The sequence below is a fragment of the Phyllobates terribilis genome, unplaced genomic scaffold (genome assembly GCF_046119375.1).
Source record: "Phyllobates terribilis strain yellow unplaced genomic scaffold, ASM4611937v1 Scaffold_2__4_contigs__length_985480577, whole genome shotgun sequence".
In the NCBI taxonomy this organism is placed as follows: domain Eukaryota; kingdom Metazoa; phylum Chordata; class Amphibia; order Anura; family Dendrobatidae; genus Phyllobates; species Phyllobates terribilis.
In genome coordinates, this window is record NW_027362762.1 from 658,651,726 (window position 1) to 658,669,978 (window position 18,253).

At 43.1% G+C, this 18,253-nt stretch overlaps 1 protein-coding gene across 5 annotated transcripts in view; it reads left to right on the top strand.

Annotated features, from left to right (window-relative positions):
- Positions 1-18,253, top strand: part of NFYA (nuclear transcription factor Y subunit alpha) — a 55,977-nt gene that overhangs the window by 12,871 nt on the left and 24,853 nt on the right. The window contains exons 2-8 of one of the 5 annotated variants that reach the window (XM_073666753.1): positions 1,717-1,819; positions 4,779-4,862; positions 5,426-5,569; positions 5,846-5,977; positions 6,465-6,570; positions 6,849-7,015; positions 7,097-7,270. In XM_073666753.1, coding sequence (XP_073522854.1) covers positions 1,742-1,819; positions 4,779-4,862; positions 5,426-5,569; positions 5,846-5,977; positions 6,465-6,570; positions 6,849-7,015; positions 7,097-7,270 — 885 coding nt within the window. In that variant the 5' untranslated portion in view covers positions 1,717-1,741. The remainder of the gene's footprint in view (positions 1-1,716; positions 1,820-4,778; positions 4,863-5,425; positions 5,570-5,845; positions 5,978-6,464; positions 6,571-6,848; positions 7,016-7,096; positions 7,271-18,253) is intronic. The other 4 variants (XM_073666754.1, XM_073666755.1, XM_073666757.1 and 1 more) reach the window with 4 other exon arrangements.

Below are 18,253 nucleotides of genomic sequence, written 5' to 3' on the forward strand. Positions count from 1 at the left end.
TATTAAATTTTAAACATAAGTGTGGGTCAATTATTATACAACCCCTATGTTTAATATTTTGTGGAATAACCCTTGTTTGCAATTACAGCTAATAATCGTCTTTTATAAGACCTGATCAGGCCGGCACAGGTCTGTGGAGTTACCTTGGCCCACTCCTCCATGCAGATCTTCTCCAAGTTATCTAGGTTCTTTGGGTGTCTCATGTGGACTTTATTCTTGAGCTCCTTCCACAAGTTTTCAATTGGGTTAAGGTCAGGAGACTGACTAGGCCACTCCAACACCTTGACTTTTTCCCTATTGAACCAGGCCTTGGTTTTCTTGGCTGTGTGCTTTGGGTCGTTGTCTTGTTGGAAGATGAAATTCTCTGGCCAGGCCCCTTGGCAGAGAAACAGCCCCACAGCATGATGCTGCCACCACCATGCTTGACTGTAGGGATGGTATTCTTGGAGTCGTATGCAGTGCCATCCAGTCTCCAAACGTCACGTGTGTGGTTGGCACCAAAGATCTCGATCTTGGTCTCATCAGACCATAGAACCTTGAACCAGTGTGTCTCAGAGTCCTCCAAGTGATCATGAGCAAACTGTAGACGAGCCTTGACATGACGCTTTGAAAGTAAAGGTACCTTACGGGCTCGTCTGGAACGGAGACCATTGCGGTGGAGTACATTACTTATGGTATTGACTGAAACCAATGTCCCCACTGCCATGAGATCTTCCCGGAGCTCCTTCCTTGTTGTCCTTGGGTTAGCCTTGACTCTTCGGACAAGCCTGGCCTCGGCACGGGAGGACACTTTCAAAGGCTGTCCTGGCCGTGGAAGGCTAACAGTAGTTCCATAAGCCTTCCACTTACGGATGATGCTCCCAACAGTGGAGACAGGTAGGCCCAACTCCTTGGAAAGGGTTTTGTACCCCTTGCCAGCCTTGTGACCCTCCACGATCTTGTCTCTGATGGCCTTGGAATGCTCCTTTGTCTTTCCCATGTTGACCATGTCTGAGTGCTGTTCACAAGTTTGGGGAGGGTCTTAAATAGTCAGAAAAGGCTGGCAAAAGAGATCTTTAATCCACACATGTGAAGCTCATTATTCTTGGTGCCTGAACTACTTCTTAATACTTTTGGGGGACCAAACAGAATTCTTGTGGTTTGAGGGGTTGAATAATAAATGACACTCTGAATTAACTTTTAATGTTTTTTTAAAAAAAAAAAAAAATAAATTTGCTGCAGTGCATTTCCCACTTCCAGGCTGATCTACAGTACAAGTGTCACAATGCCAAGTTAATTCCGCATGTGTCAACCAGCTAAATCTGCAGGGGGTTGAATACTACTTGTAGGCACTGTATACAGTGATGCGGATTCCATGCGTTCTAATGCAAGTCAATGGCGGTGAAAACGCAGTTCTTCCACAAAATAATTGGTAGTGCTGCGTTTTTTTCCGCAATGATAATCCGCAGCGGAAATTTCTGCAGCATGTGCACAGCACATGAGGATTATCATTGGGGAACATGGCAGGCCTTCTACCATGCGTTTTTTAAGCGTTTCTGCAGCGTTTTTGCCGCTGCGGAAACGCTTAAAATACGCATCGTGGGCGCACAGCCTTACAGCTTTTGGAAGAAGGGGAGGAAAAAAGCAAAAATGTACATGACCGGAAGGGGTTAAGCAATGTACACACTTTTACTATTATATTTTCCATTGTGCTTTTTTTTTCGCCCTTTGCTATAGATACTGATAGACTGCAGGCCTGCAGATGGAACAATACACGACAAGTAGCAATGGCTCACCAGAACAGATTGTGGTCCAGGCTGGGCAGATCCAGCAGCAACAGGTGAGATTTTGAACTTGTTTATGATTGTGTAATGTTAGTATAAGGAAGGGATTAAAGGAGTTGTCCACTATTTTCACATTGATGCCCTATCCATAGGATAAGGCATCAATGTATGATCGGCCGGGGTCCCGCACCCGGCACCCCCGCAGATTAGCTGTTATTAGTGGCGGCCGCCGTCCGGAAGTCCTTACCTGCGGTGCTTGGTCGTCCATCTGTAGTGGTCACCATGAGGTACTGCACATCTGTCTCCCATTGAATTGAATAGGAGGCGGATGTGCCTCGTACCGATAGGGCATCAATGTGAAAGTAGTGGACAACTCTTTTAATGTCTTCAGGCCAAATCACCGAGTGTGGTAATTCTCACAGAACTCACTAAAACAAACACTTGCTGGGGGAATACAAGGAGTGTCTGTACATATTATACAGCTATGTATTCTGCTAATTGCTATCATGTGAGAAACTCCCAAATTTATGCATGGTACGCTTATATTTACGAAGGGTGTAAGTGAACAAACTCTTCATAATTTCTTTCCCAATCACATGCCTGTGTATTTTATTCTCACAGGCCAGATAGTGAATCCCAGAAACTTAAGTTAGACTGCTCTAACATTAGGAGTGGGGAACCTTTTTTTCTGCCATCACCCCTAATGTGATGGCCGGAACTGTTTCTCTTTGGTGCGAAGAGGTTAGGGGGTATTAATGATGTTGCTACTCGCAACTGCTTTTCCAGATTTGCATCGGTCTGGAGCACAGTCAACTTTTTGCAATGAATTCTGAAAAGAAGTCGCCGCAGTAAGTTCTGCACACAGATGTATATTACACGGCAGGTCCCCTCACAATAAGAAATTCATCACTGCTCGTAACATTTCTAGAACTCAAGCAGTGGGGGTCTGCACTATATACATCACATAGGGGACAGCTAGACTCTTCTATATACATCACATACAAGTGCTTAAAATAAGTATTTGATACACTACCGATTTTGCAATTTTTCCCTCCTACAAAGAATGGAGAGGTCTGTAATTTTTATTAATAAAAATCTCAGACCTCTCCGTTCGTTGTAGGTGGGAAAACTTGCAAAATCTGCAGGGTATCAAATATTTTTCCCACTGTAGCAGATACAGACTACTGTGTATACATCACATAGGAGTCACTGGGGCTGAAGTATATACATTACACAGGAGATGCTGGGACACATGCTTCACAGGAGGGGCCTGGGGCACACACATCACAGGAGGTGCGGGGGCTGGTACTAGTGTTTGTAGTCTGTGGGAGCGCAGAGCGTGCTGACTCCAGCCACTTAGGATCTCCTGACGCTGGCCTATGTCAGGACATAAGCCTTCATTGCACGCACCACAGCTTTCAGTAGTGAATGCTGCGTACAAACAGTGTCAAGAGCAATTAAAGGGCCAGCATTTTTCCGACCGGCGGCAATTTTAGTTAGAAAAATTATAGTTAGAAAATCTGGTCCGATCATAGCCATGGACAAGAATAGTCAGTGTCCTGCCCCACCTGGCTTCTCCAGTGCAGCACCAAGTGATTGACAGGTCTCTCATTATGGGAAAGACCTGTCAATTGCCTCTAGCGGCGCTGAGAGAAGCGGTCTGGGGTTAGATCTGGGCTAGTCTAGTATCTGGCAATGGTCCCTGGTTGGATCTATTAACTATATTTTCCCTGATACTTTTTTCTCTGAAACACTCCAATGTATTTAGCTGCAATCATGCAGCCAGGCTCTGATTCTTGCTGTCTGCTTCTAACATTTATTGCAGGGAAAATGTTTGAGTACAGGAGTGTATGGTACAAAATAATATAAGTGATAGCTAACACGGTTTTACTAACACAAGTTTTCAAACTAACCTGATTTCTTTTTATGAAGATGTGAGTAAAAGCCAGGACAGAGCGGTAGATGCGGATAGTGTTTTCTGGACTTTGCAAAGACATTTGCCATGGTCATAAAGTTTCTAATGTGTGAAATGAACACGTCCTGTCACCGGGTCAAAAGTGACCTGATTTTTGCTTTTGTTTTTTTCCTACTGTTTCCCTAATTATTTAGCTTTTCTTCTGCTTTAAAATCTGCTGTACGATTCCAGAGATATAGGCCTTTTCATTTAGTTCCCCCAATAGTCAAATTCCTATGGTCTTTACTAAGGGAGCATACACACATGGTTACCTCTGTCCCCCATTGAAGCGATAAAAGAAAGTTAGGATGGGGTACACTAAATAAAAAGGCCAATAGCTCTTTAATTGTATGGCAGAGATTGAAAAAGAGGGAGAATACTCTGGTGAGCAGCAGAGATAAAATAATAGCAAATACTGGCCACTTTAGTCTTATTAATAGGTTTTCTTTAAGGTCTACAGGTTTAGAAATAAAGGTTTTATAATTTGATCTAAAACTGGCTCATACACCGAAACCAGAGAGTCATGGCGAATGACTGCTAATCTTGATTAGTCTCTGGGTTGCAAGTGGTCTCCAAGGTTTAGTGCTGGGTTCACTAATTTTCAACTTATTTATTATATAAAAGATGGGATTAATAGTGTCTGTCCTATTTTTACAGATGACACCATGCTATGTAGTGTAGTGTAGTTCTATATTAAAAGTGTTCATACGTTACAAGCTGACTTGGCCAACTTTATTGTTTGGGCATCCGTGCGATGAGGTTCAATCTGGAGAAATGTAAAGTTGTGCATCTAGGCACTAATAACCTGCTGCCACCATATGTTCTAAGGGGATGAAACTAGGAGAGTCACTTGTAGAAAAGGATCTGAGTGTACTTGTAGATAGCAAACTAAATAGCAGCATGCAATGTCAAATCAAACCAGCAAAATATTATCATTTATTAAAGGGGGTATAAACCTATGGGCCAGAAATGCAAGTATGGTTGTAAATGTTTGTCTCCACACTTGAGCCCTGGTAAGCTCTCATGGTCAGGCTGTCTCTTCTTCCTCTCCCTTTTCTCAGCCTGGTGCAGTTACTGCTGTCCAGTTACAGACCGAGGCTCAGGTGGGAGCAGCCTCTGGACAGCAAGTACAGACCCTCCAGGTAGTTGTGTCTGACGAATGCATGAGCGCTTCATGCACATTGTCATTGCCTTCACAGTCTTGTGTAGAAGCATGGCCATGTTGTCTTCATGTTTATTATCCAGTCTACGTATACTTCGTCTTGTGCATGGAGTTGTACACGGCAGGCAGCATGGATCATGAGACTCTTGCTTTCGGATCTTGCATGACTCGCTCTGCTCTATTCATTTCTGCCATTGTACAAAGCTTTGTAATGTTACAGTGTATGTATTGCCATAAAGAGGCTGCTTTATTTCTGGTGACGTCCATATACAGTACACCTGCTTTCTATGTAGATTGATCTGTTGCAGAAACTAGCTTTTTTATTGTTTTTATTTTTATAAATAATGGATGGAAGGCAATTATTTCTTTTCTCTGAAAACATCTGTGATATGAGATCACCTTTATGGTAGGAAAGACCTAGTATTTATGCAAATGAAGATAACAAAGTGCCATTATTTCTGGTTATATATTTCTCTAATCTTGGCATTATACTCATTGGTTGGCATTGTATTTCTTTCATAACCCTCGTTTACTTCCTCCATGCAGGTACAAGGACAGCCACTGATGGTCCAAGTCAGTGGGGGACAATTGATTACTTCTACTGGCCAACCAATTATGGTTCAGGCTATGGGTGGGCAAGGTCAAACTCTTATGCAAGTCCCTGTATCTGGATCCCAAGGACTACAGCAGGTAGGTTTAATGGAATTTTATTACTTATGTATCACAAAAATCTGAAAACTAGAAGACGCTGCTAATACCGTTCCATTATTATTAGGTTGTTTTCACACTTCATGTATAGGCTATTTAGGAGGATATCTTTGCATACCATAAAAACCTTGTGCAAATTTAAGATTCATAACATTTTAAACATTTTTTTTTTTCTTTGAAAAAAAAAAATATTCCTCAATTGTATGCCAAATATTTTGTGTAAAAGGGTTCTCATTGTGACAATTACTATTCTAACAGATACAATTGGTCCAGCCGGGGCAGATTCAGATCCAAGGAGGACAAGCTGTTCAGGTGCAAACACAGCAGGGTCAGCCCCAGCAAATAATCATTCAGCAACCACAGACTGCGGTCACAGCAGGGCAGAGTCAGGTATGGAGTATACTAATACTATGGTCTATGCTAGGGGTCTGTTCACATACTTATTGGAGCAGAGGTGGACCTGCAAGCTGTGCAGTTTTACCGGGTTTTGAGACAAAATGGGGCCCATTTCCACCTTCAAAGCAGGTGGATTTGTGCATTGTGATGAACTATTGGGCTGCAAAGGGCCCATTACTGTTCTCGCACAGGGGCCCTCTTCGGTGTCCAGCATTGCATTGGAGGTTCCTCTGTTGCTGATCCAGACAAAATGTTGCATTTTTCTGTGCAATTTTGTCTGGCTCTGTGATAAAAACTCTACGGACCCCAATTTAAGTCAGTGGGATTCATCAGGCACTGGTGTCTGGTATGAAAGGGGTCTAACAACACCAGTTTTGTTGTTCTCCTATAACAGAAGAAAACTATGGTATTGGGGAAACGCTGATGTAAGCCGAGTCTTAGAACTGTAATGTCATCTGCATTTCTTCGTGTTTCCATCCAGACTCAGCAGCAGATAGCGGTCCAGGGTCAGCAGGTTGCACAAACGGCAGAAGGACAAACCATTGTTTACCAGCCTGTAAATGCTGATGGCACAATTCTACAACAAGGTAAGTGCTTTTTTTATTTGTAATAAAAATGTTGTCAACCAGGTGCCCACTTTTTTTTGTTTGTTTTTTCCCCACTTTCACCCGTGATTGTGCACATTTACTTCCTTAACCATCCAATTTGCCAGTTTAGTTTCCTGTGGCTGTTTCCGTCTGTCTGCAAAATGTGCCATCTATTCTAGTCTTCTTGTCCATGGTGAACACTAGAGGTTCCCGGGAATTAATTATGTGACCTCCCTTTCTTTGTCCCTCTGTTTCCTGTTTTGTGTTATTTCCTAAAGTGACAGTCCCTGTTACAGGAATGATTACCATACCAGCCGCCAGCTTGGCAGGGGCCCAGATTGTGCAAGCCGGAGGAAACACCAATACAACAAATAGCAACCAGGGAACCGTGACGGTTACTCTGCCAGTGACGGGAAACGTGATGAACTCGGGGGGCATGGTTATGGTATGTATTAGGATGGGATTTTATTTAGTTTCCTATTGCTGGTGTCTTTGTCTTATTATATAATATGTTCTGCGTATTTAGATGGTTCCTGGTGCAGGATCTGTGCCAGCTCTGCAAAGGATCCCGCTACCAGGAGCTGAGATGCTGGAGGAAGAACCTTTATATGTAAATGCCAAGCAATATCATCGAATTTTGAAGAGGCGCCAGGCACGTGCCAAATTGGAGGCCGAGGGCAAAATCCCCAAAGAGAGGAGAGTGAGTAGCTATGTGTAGTAGGCTGTTATGACGGTACAAATATTGTGCATAAATTCATTCTTTATAAGGCAGTACTCTTAGGACCCGATGCATCAAAGCTTTCATGCTAATATTCTGGTGTAAAAGCTTTGAAAAGTTGCAAAATTTAGGCGCAACTCAGTGTTGCACTTTAAATTTTGGCATCCTCACTCCAATTTCTTTCAGTTCCAACAAAAAGTGTGTAGCTGGGATGAGATGGGGACGTAGTGACCACCGGTCGTCAAATTCATGACAATCTGCAGCATTCTCTACACCACAAATAGGATTTGTGGCGAGGCGCATGCCACTTGTCCTTCACCCCTGATTCATGCCTCTTCATGAATCTGGAGCAGCTGACGTCAGCATACCCCCTCAACCAGATCGGCCTGAACAACACTGGTCTTGATGAATCGGACTGGATATTCTCATACTGCATTTTCATTTTTAGGCCACGGCCCCACTATCAGTATTTGGTCAGTATTTTTTCCCAGGAGTGGGTGATAAATACAGAATTGGTGACGTGTTTCTATTATACCTTTTCTCTAATTGTTCCTCTCCTGGTTTTGGCTCCCACTTCTGAGATATTGACAGAGTACTGACCAAATACTGATAGTGGGGCCGTGGCCTTAGACGATATATAAATAATTGAGAGTGGTGTTCCAAACTCTGGAAATCCTCCCTTTTGAGAGAAAGCAGGTCCCATTTTCCAGAAGTGGGATGTGGTCAGCGGTATCCACATGCAGATTGAATGCGTATGTGCCTGAGTTTCTCCATTGAAATCTGTAGGAGTTTGGGAATTTTCATACTAAGCTTTCTCCCATGCTGCAGACAACTGTGGTCCCATAAATGTCTAAAATGGATTCCCTTTAAAAGAATTTCTCAGTCACCAGGTTTTTGCTGCGGCATGTGAGAGCAGCATGATTTGAGAAAGAGACCCTGATTCTAGCATTGCGTCACTTAGCCTACTGGGTGCAGCAGTTATGACACAATCAGAGTTTTTAGATGTATCACAGCTGAGAAAGCTAACCTCGCCCACACCAGGCTCTCTATGTACATTGTCTATTGACAGTGAGCTGCTCATTAGAGGAGGGGAAAAAAACACACCATTAGAAAAATACTTTATAAAAAGTAAAAAGATAAAAAAAAAAAAAAAAAAAAAAAAAAAGTCCCATCGTTGGTATTGCCACATCAATAATGTTCAGATCTAATCGACACATTTTTTTCAAATTAACCCACATGATTAACCCCTTCACGACCTTTGAGGTACTTTTACGTCAAGTCATGTCTCTGCCTTTGATGCGGGCTCGCAAATTGAGCCTGCATCTGTCCTCGCACATGAATGCTGATTTAATCAGTTATCATGTGCCTCTAACTGTTGCACGTGGAGTGGAAGTCCGCCCGCTGCCGTTAAGCTGTTAAACCCCGCTGCCAATCTCACAGCTGCATTTAACATGCGGGGGGCACATCATTCCACGTGTCCATCGGTGCACCCGTGATGTGATTGCAGGGCGCCGATGGGTTGTCATGACAGCTGAGGGTCTGCTGAAGACCCCCATGCCTACCATTGCAATTCTTCTATGAAAGCCAGCCCATGGCTGACGTTCATAGGACACCATGATTTTAACTATACATATGAATAGTATAAGTGATCAGACTATCACCGCTTCAAGTGTCCTAAGGGAACAATAAAATTAGGTAAAAAGTTAGAAAAAAAAAAATGTAAAAATGAAAAAAAAATTATTTTTTTTGACAGCCGCAACATTGTAATAAAATGCAATAACAAACAATCAAAATATTGTATGTACCCGAAAATGGTATCAGTAAGAGTGTCAAAATATAAGCCAGTACACAGCACTATAGCCCAAAAATGGAAACCTTGCCGGTCTCAAGAAAATGGCGACACAAAATTTTTTTTTTTTTCACCAGTTAATAAAAAAATAAAAATATTCACGTTTGGCTGTTACACACTCGTACTGACCTGGAGAATCATATTGCCAGGTCAGTTCTACCATATAGTGAACATGGTTCATTAAAAAAAAAAAAAAAAAAAAAAAAAAGAGCAATTGTGGAATTGCACTTTTTTGCAATTTCAACTCTCTTGGAATTTTTTCCCCACTTTCCATTGGAACACATGATAAAATCAATGGTGTCATTCAAAAGTACAACTCATCCCGCAAAAACAAGCCCTCATATGACTATGAACGAGAAAATAAAAACGAAATAGCTCTTGGAAGAAGCGAGGGGAAAAAGGCCAAAAAATTGCAAGGTTGTAAAGGGGTTACGATTGTCGGAATTGCGATTTATTTATTTATTTTTGTTTGTTTGTTTGTCCGACATTCCTACACGCTGCAAAATGGCAGAAATAGAAACGTCCATTTGTGGTGCAAAAAGCGCAAAGCCCTCACACAGTTTTAGTAACTCGCCTTAATAGTTTGTTTTTTTCCTTTCTCATAAATCAATAGTAGACTTAAAAAATATATATTTTTTTAAATACCTCATTAGAGTAATCCATTTTTATTAGATAGGGTCTCATAGGAACAATTCGGGTTAGTCCACGTTGAGCTGGGGAGCCATGTCGTCTACACTAGGGTGCCAACCTCTGTGGACAGGGTAGGGGTACCTAAGGGTACAATTAGGGGTATATAGATCTGCACCCCTTCCTATCACATGACCCGTCCTATACGTTGTCACCTTGTGTTTTGTCATTGGTTTGTCTGTCCTCCTGTATTTTAATATTCCTACAACAAAGATGACATTTTATAGGTTTTTTTTTTCTAGTTTTATAGATTATTCTTAAATCTGCTAGTAAATCACTTCTGACAAATGCGTAGTGTATTGGTGAGATGGAACATTCTCAGTTGCAGGGGGCGACAAACCAGCCCTTGTAAAGGTGATGTCATTAAGGATATTTGTTTGGCTGGCCACTAAGACACGTGGGTGAATCGAACTTGCCGTCAAGTGACGCATTACACAAGGTATAGATAAGTGAAACTGGAAACTTCAATAATGTTTAATAGAAAACTTATAGTTTACCCTTATTAGGTTATTAGGATGTTTTTAGGTATTCAACAGTATTTTTAACGAAGCTCATCTGCACACGCAAAATCCGGTGAGAAGTCTCTAAATTTCAGTATTAACACTTTATTTAGGGAATACTTAAAGGGTTGGTCCAGCGTGTAAAATGTGTTTTCTAACTATCCTTGCACTCTAACCACTTTTATTATTTGCTTTATTGGGCAACACCCTACACTGTTTTTTTGTTTTTTTTGACTATTTGTTTGAGGACAGTGCTAGAAGCTGTGTGATGCCACTGCTGTCACTCACTGTTTCTATCTCCTAAACCTGATGATTAGCTATGGTGGCGAAGATAGAAGCAGAGAGCCGGTGCTGCACTCATATCTGCCACAGCAGCCATCACCCAGGATGTCTTCAGAGGGGGCAGTAAAGCAACAAACTGGGGAGTAACTGCAGCGCTGCCCCCTTTGATGTTCTGTTCCAGCAGGGGCGATGGACACTGCCGGGGAATGAGTTTAGTCCCAGACTCCTCTCAAACTTGACTTCGCAGAAGTACAGTAAAAAAAACACATTTAGAGATTAGGGAGAAGTGTGTTGTATAATAAAGCAAATTACAAATGTGGTTAGGGTGTAACGATAGTTAAAAAATACATTTTAGGTGCTGGACTACCCCTTTCACCCTCCAGCCTGTTTTCACCTTCCTGACTAGGCCAGTGTCGTTGTGTGGTAAGAACTCTGGAACGCTTCAGCGTATCCAAGTGATTCTGAGATTTTTTTCCTTACACATTGGTAAACTTAGGTCGATATTTTTTTGCGTTCCTTTGTGAAAATATCGGAATTTTGGCCAAAATGTTTAAATTTTTTTCATTGTTTGCCCTTAAACCAGAATCACACAAAATGGTTTATAAATAAAATTTACCACATGTAGGAAGTTAGCAGGGTTCCAAGGTTATCGGCAACAACATTTACAAAACCAATTTTTATTTTTAGGGACCACATCACATTTGAAGTGATTTTTGGGAGGCCTATGTGACAGAAAATGCCCAAAAGTGATGCCATTTTAAGATCTTCACCCCTCAAAGTGCTCAAAACCACATTCAAGAAGTTTATTAACCCTTCAGGTGCTCCACAGGAATTAAAGCAATTTGGAAGTAAAAAATGTAACCCCTTCACCTCCTGGCCATTTTATGTTTTTGTGCTTTCGTTTTTTGCTCCCCTTCTTCCCAGAGCCATAACTTTTTTATTTTTCTGTCAATATGGCCATGTTAGGGCTTGTTTCTTTGCAGGACGAGTTGAACTTTTGAATGGCAGCATTGATTTTACCATATAATGTATTGGAAAATGGGAATTCCAAGTGCGGTGATATTGCAAAAAAAAAAGTGCAATTCTACAACTTATTTATTTTTTACCATGTTCACTAAATGCTAAGACTGATGCTAATTATGATTCTCCAGGTCATTACGAGTTTGTAGATACCAAACATGTATAGGTTCTTTTTTTTATTTAAGTGGTGAAAAAAAAATACAAACTTTGCAAAAAAGAAAAAAATGACGCCATTTTCTGAGACCCATAGCGCCTCCATTTTTTTGGGATCTGGTGCTGGGTGAGGGCTTATTTTTTGCGTGCCGAGCTGATGTTTTTACTGATACCATTTTGGTGTAGATACGATGTTTAGATCGCCCATTATTGCATTTTATTGCAATGTTGCAGCGACCAAGAAACTGTAATTCTGGTGTTTTTTGATTTTTTTTTTTTTTCTCGTTACACCATTTATCAATCAGATTAATTTTATATTTTGATCGGGCGTTTCTGAATGCAAGGATACCAAATATGTGTATTTTTTATTTTTATTTTGAATAGGGTGAAAGGGGGTGAAGTGAACTTTTATATATTTTTAAAATATTTTAATATTTTTCAAAACTTTTTTTTTTTGTTTTTACCTGCTTCAATAATCTTCATAGGCGACTTGAAGCTGCGATCTTCTGATCACTTGTGTAACACATAGCATGCTGCAGCCCTGCTATGTGTTTCAGAAATGCTCATCTGCTATGAACGCCGACTGCTGGGCGACACTCATAGCAGATCGGCTATGACAGCCACAGGGGTCTTCTGCAAACCCCGAGTTGTCATGCCAACACATCGGCACTCCATGATCATGTGACGGGTGCGCCGAAGGGCAGATCTTATGACACTCTTCCGGTGTGGCCATGTTAAATGCCTTTTGTCGGAGATTGACAGCGGCATCTAACATGTTAACAGCCACGAGTGGATCACGATTCTACCGCAGCTGTTAGAGGCACGTGACAGCTGATCAGATCAGCAGTCATGTGCCTGAAACAATGCGGACTCTGCGCCAAGGCCCACATCATAGTGAGGGGGAGGCGACATATGACGTATATATATGTCATATGTCGTGAAAGATTTAAATTTTACTTGTTGCTTTAGCATCAAAATTTGGATTTTCACAATGGTAACAGGAGAAAATTACCAACAAAATTTGTTGAGCAATTTCTCCTGTCTATGCAGATACCCCATATGAACTACTGTTTGGGCGCATGGCAGGGCTTGGAAAGGAAGGAGTGCCATTTGAATTTTGTAGCTCAATTTTGGCTGGGCTAGATTGCAGACGCCATGTCACATTTGAAGAGCCCCTGACATGCCAAAACAGCACAAGTGATCCCATGAGTAAGGTTATGTGCGCACAATCAGTGTTCACTCCAGATTGGACGCAGTGCAAGTGCGCTGCTTGCAATCCGCAGCGGCCAGATGTTACAGCATATATGCGTCTGCAGCTCACCCGCGGAGACTGACATGCTGCACGTTTTTCCAGACCGCTGCATGTCAATTTCTCTGGCGGGTCCGCATGCGGGCATTCCCCATAGACCTAATCTCTATGGGGAAAGTCTGCATGTGAGGGGAAAAAAAAAAGTTCAGCGCTCATTTGAATAATGAACGGAAACCAAAGGCGGCTTCGCCGCAGCCTCGGGGCAGCAGCTGGCTCCGGATAGTCTCCACATACCCTAAATGGAAAATTACTATTTTTTCCACGAAATTGTTGCTTTAGCCTCAAGTTTTTAATTTTCAAAACGGATAATAGGAGAAAATGGACCGTACAATTTGTTACACAATTTATCCTGAGTACGCCAATACCTCATATGTGGTCGAAAACTACTTTTGATGCACAGTGGAAAGCTCAGAAGGGAAGACACACCATATTGGAGATCAGATTTTGCTGGAATGGTTTGAGGGTGGCAAAAAAAAGCACCTTTTATAAGTTAACCCAACTTTTCAAACTGTTACGTCCCGTCCCCTCCCCCCCCACCATTGAATTCATGTACGGGTGCAGAGAGCATGCTGACACCACTTGTGCCTCAGAATTTTATGCCATTGAGCGGTGAAGAAAGAATAATTACATTTTTACCACTAAAATATTGTTTCAGCCCCAAGTTTTAATTTTTATAAGGGCTAGTAGGAAAAAATGAACCTCATAGTTTTGTTCTGTAATTTCTCCTGAGTGCGCCAACACTCTACTTGTAATCGGGAAATACTCTTCAGGCACAGTCCAAAGCTCAGAAAGGAAGGCGCGCCATGTTAGAGTGAAGATTTTGTTATTGTTTGGGGCTGCAATGTCACATTGGAAGAGCCCCTGAGGTGGCAAAACCAACCCATAAGTGATCCCATTTTACAAACTACACCTCTCATTTGATTCATGTAAGATGGCAGTGGTCATATTGACACCACAGGCATGTCACAGAATTTTCTACCATTGGGCAGCGAAGAAAAAATAGTTACGTTTTTACCACAAAAATTTAGTTTTAGCCCCAGATTTTACATTTTCACACAGAAAAATGGGTAAAAGTGTCACCAAAATTTGTCACACAATTTTTACTGAACATGGAAATACCCCACATATGGTTTTACAGTACTGCTTAGCTATACAGCGAGACTCTGAAGGAACATTATTTGACTCTTGGGAGAGCACATTTTTGTAGAATAGTTTGTGGACTCCATATACAGAACCCCTAAGTGCCAGATCAGCAGAATTTCCCCCTCAAGTGACAACATTTAGGAAATTACACCTCTTTGGGATATATCTACAGATGTAGTGACCATTTTGACTCTGTGTTTTCCAGAAATGAGCAGCAATGGATGTTGCTGAGTGAAAATTTCAAATCTGCTATTGTAGTGCCCATACATTGTGCCCAGCTTGTGCTCCTGGAGACACGCACCCCGTAAATTAAGTGGGCTCTAATCACTACAGAAATGCCAAACGTGTGGACGCTAAATTTAGTTTAGGCAGTCTGGGGCTCAGAAGGGAGCGGACATTTGGATTTGGGAGTGCAGTATTTGTGCTACTAGTAACGTGGAAGCCACCTATATTTCCATTAACAGATGACAGACCTGAGTGTGGGGTTCCATTTGCATCACGTATTTCAGAGATTTACACGAAAACCGCCGGTGTAAGCGCTCAGCATAGAGCGCAGGATAAATGTGAGCTGAGCCTTACTGCAATCGGGAGGCCGAATGAACAAGTCAACAGAAGTTGAAGAATTAGATTTTATTTTTAACTCTGTTCCTCGTGCGGTATAAGTGATTAGACAACTTTATTCTTCGGATCGGTGTGATTACAGCTTTAGGGCAGGGACACACTGCGATATTTCTCTTGCGAGTATCACATCGCACTGAACGGACTGGCCGGCAACTCTCCTGACCTGAGCATGACAGCATGATGGATTTCTATGCAGCTGTCAAACTCTGGTCAGGAGAGGTGCCGGCCAGTACGAGGTTTACCATGCGATACTGTTTTTTTATGTTTGGCTGCTGTCACACGCTAAAAGACTTTCATTTTACAAAAAAAAAAAGTTTTTGCATTACCATATTTTAAGAGCTATAATTTTTCCGTATTTCTGCCAACTGTCATGTAAGGGCTTGTGTTTTTGGGAGACGAGTTGACAGTTTGATTGGTACCACTTTCGTGCACGTAACATTTTTGATTGCTTTCTATTGCAATTTTGGTAGGCAGAATAAACAAAAAACAGCAATTTAGAAAGTTTTTTTTTGCTTTTTTTTCTTCATTAAATGCCGTTCACCATGTGGTAAAAGTGATTAAAGCAGCTGATATCACATTTTTATAGTTATGTTATGTTTTACCGCTTTTATTATTTAGTTTTGGTTCCTGTCCTTGATGGGAGCCTCTCTAGGTGGTGCCTCGCCTACCTGATCGTGGGGTCTGGAGACGTGGATCCAGGGATCGATGCGGCCTGGAGGCCGTGAAGACGCAGCAGATGGGACCTCTGTTCTCAGCCCCATCTTGCTTGTGCATGGGTCTGCGTGCGGGGGGGGCGCCTTCCAGGGTCCTCTCCCGCGTGCGCCGGGTCCTGCAGCCGGGCTGCGAACGCATGGAGCCGTGGCTGGGCTCGGCGGCAGGCAGGCCTTCCGGGTCTGCGCACGTGCAAGTCGTGTCGCACCCTAGCACGAATGCCCCGGAAGCCCGGGTCTGCACATGCGCAGGATGTGATCGCCATGACACATTCCCGTTCGCAAGCGCGCCGGGAGCCGCTGGGTCTGCGCACGCACAGAGGGGATCCTGCGGTGTAGCGCGCCATCTGGCGAAGTAAAAAGAAAAAAAAAGGATTTATAGATAGACAAAAAAAATAAATAAATAAAAACATATAAATAAAAAGAGAGGGAGAGAGCACGCTGCTGCCGGAAGGGGAGGGGCCCAAAAGGAGGTGGAGCCCCCATATGCTTTAAAGAGATGGGAAGCAGTCAAGATGGCGGTGTCTGCATACCCGTCATCATGAGTGAGGAGCCGCTGTCACCGCCACTGCAGGAGGAACAGCAGCAGCCACAGGCTCCTAAACAGCGTAAACTGCTTAAGCAAAATGTGAGACAACCGGAGCAACGGGAGTTTTCCCATCATCAGAGCCACAGCAGTGGGTGCCGTACGAGTGCCGGCAGAACCGGTCAGAAGAAATCTCGAGAGTCCACCTCCGCCAGATGGGAGCGTTCTTGTGAACGGCAATCACCGCCTCCGGAACCTAAAAAGAGTAGTTCTAAGAATAGGAATAAAGAGTGTGCGTTATGTAAAGTTTGCCTTCCCAACTCCTACGCTAAGAACTTGTGCTCTGGATGTATCCAGAAAACTATAGCAGAGGAGTCCTCTAGTTTTCTATGGATTTAAAAACCTTAATCCAGACGGAGGTCAGGGATTCCTTAAATAACTTGCCTCACGTTAAAGGAGAAAGCAGAAACGGGTTACCTCGGACTCAGAAGAATCAGTAGAGTCCCGTATCGCGAGGGAATCTCCTTCCCCCTCTGACCTCTTGTCATCGTCTTCATTAGTGATGAGCGAGTATGTTTTGTTAACCCTTTCGCCGAGTATACTCGGGCGAGCACCGAGTAGTTACAGCTGCTCAGTGTTATGTTTGAATCACTCCCGTGTGTATGATTTGCGACTTTTTGACAGTGTTGATACATGTGAGGAATGTCTACTTCTTACACATTCCTCACATGTAATAAAGCTGTCAAACCGTCGCAAATCATGCACACGGGAGTCTTCGGATGATGATGGAGTGGGGTAGGCCATGTTTTTCGGTTGACAATACTGAAAGATTAGTCAAGGCTATTAGAGTAACTATGGGGATTGCCGATGCCAAGGCTCCCAGGACAGTTCAGGATGTCATGTTCGGGGGCTTAGATCAGAAGAAGAGACGCACATTCCCAGTTAACGAGAGAATCAAGACTCTTATAGACAGGGAGTGGAAAAAAACAGAGAGGGAAGGCCAGCTGCCTTCTTCTAAGCGGAGATACCCTTTTGAAGAGGAGGACGCAGCTAAGTGGGACAAAACCCCTAAAATTAATGTGGCCATCGCGAAGTCCTTTAAAAGAACCACACTGCCTTTTGAGGATTTAGGGGCCCTCAAAGATCCGCTCAATAAAAAGGCGGAGTCCTTTCTAAAACAGGCCTGGGAGTCCTCAGCAGGGGCGCTGAAACCGGCAGTGGCGGCCACCTGCACCGCCAGGTCTATGATGATCTGGCTACAGCAGTTAGAGGACCAGATGAAAGGGAATGTCCCTAGAGATAAAATTCTGTCGGGTCTTCCTCTTATGCAGGGGGCGGCTGCATTCTTTGCGGATGCATCGGCCGATTCAGTTAGGCTGGCTGCCAGGTCAGCACACCTTTCCTATGTTCCAATGCAGCCCGCAGGGCATTATGGCTCAAGAGCTGGCCAGGGGATGTGCAGTCAAAATCAAAACTCTGCTCAATCCCATGTGAAGGAGACTTTCTTTTCGGAAAGGCCTTAGATGACATCCTGGATAAGGCCGCGGACAAGAAACATGGGTTTCCTACTGTATCTGTTCCCAGATATAAGAGCTCCTTTCGGAAGAGGAAATATCGGAGCAAATTTTCCAGAGACCAAAGTAGTTGGAGAGACAGGAAGCCGAATAACAGAGGCTTCATGTTCGGGGGTCCATCCCCCGAGAATTAAAAAGCCCCTAAGTGACTGGCCTCCCCAGGTAGGGGGAAGGTTGTCCCACTTCCTTCCCTCCTGGGAAAAGATCTCGTCCAGCGCCTGGATTTTAGGAATAATCGGGAGGGGGCTGAAGTTGGAGTTCAAAACCATTCCCAGAGACACAGTCAGGATTTCAGCCCCCAGAGGCCTTAGAGAACAGATGGCCCTGCAGCAGGAAATATCCGCTCTGGTTGTGAAGGGGGTCCTAGTAGAAACACCAGTTCCCAAGCAAGGGAGAGGGTTTTACTCAACTCTCTTCCTAATAAAGAAACCGGATGGCTCCTTCAGAACCATTGTCAACTTGAAGAAGCTGAACGACCATTTAATTTACAGGCCATTCAAGATGGAGTCTATAAAATCAGCCATAAAGATATTGTTTCCAGAGTGTTACATGTGCGTCCTCGATTTGAAGGACGCTTACTACCACGTCCCA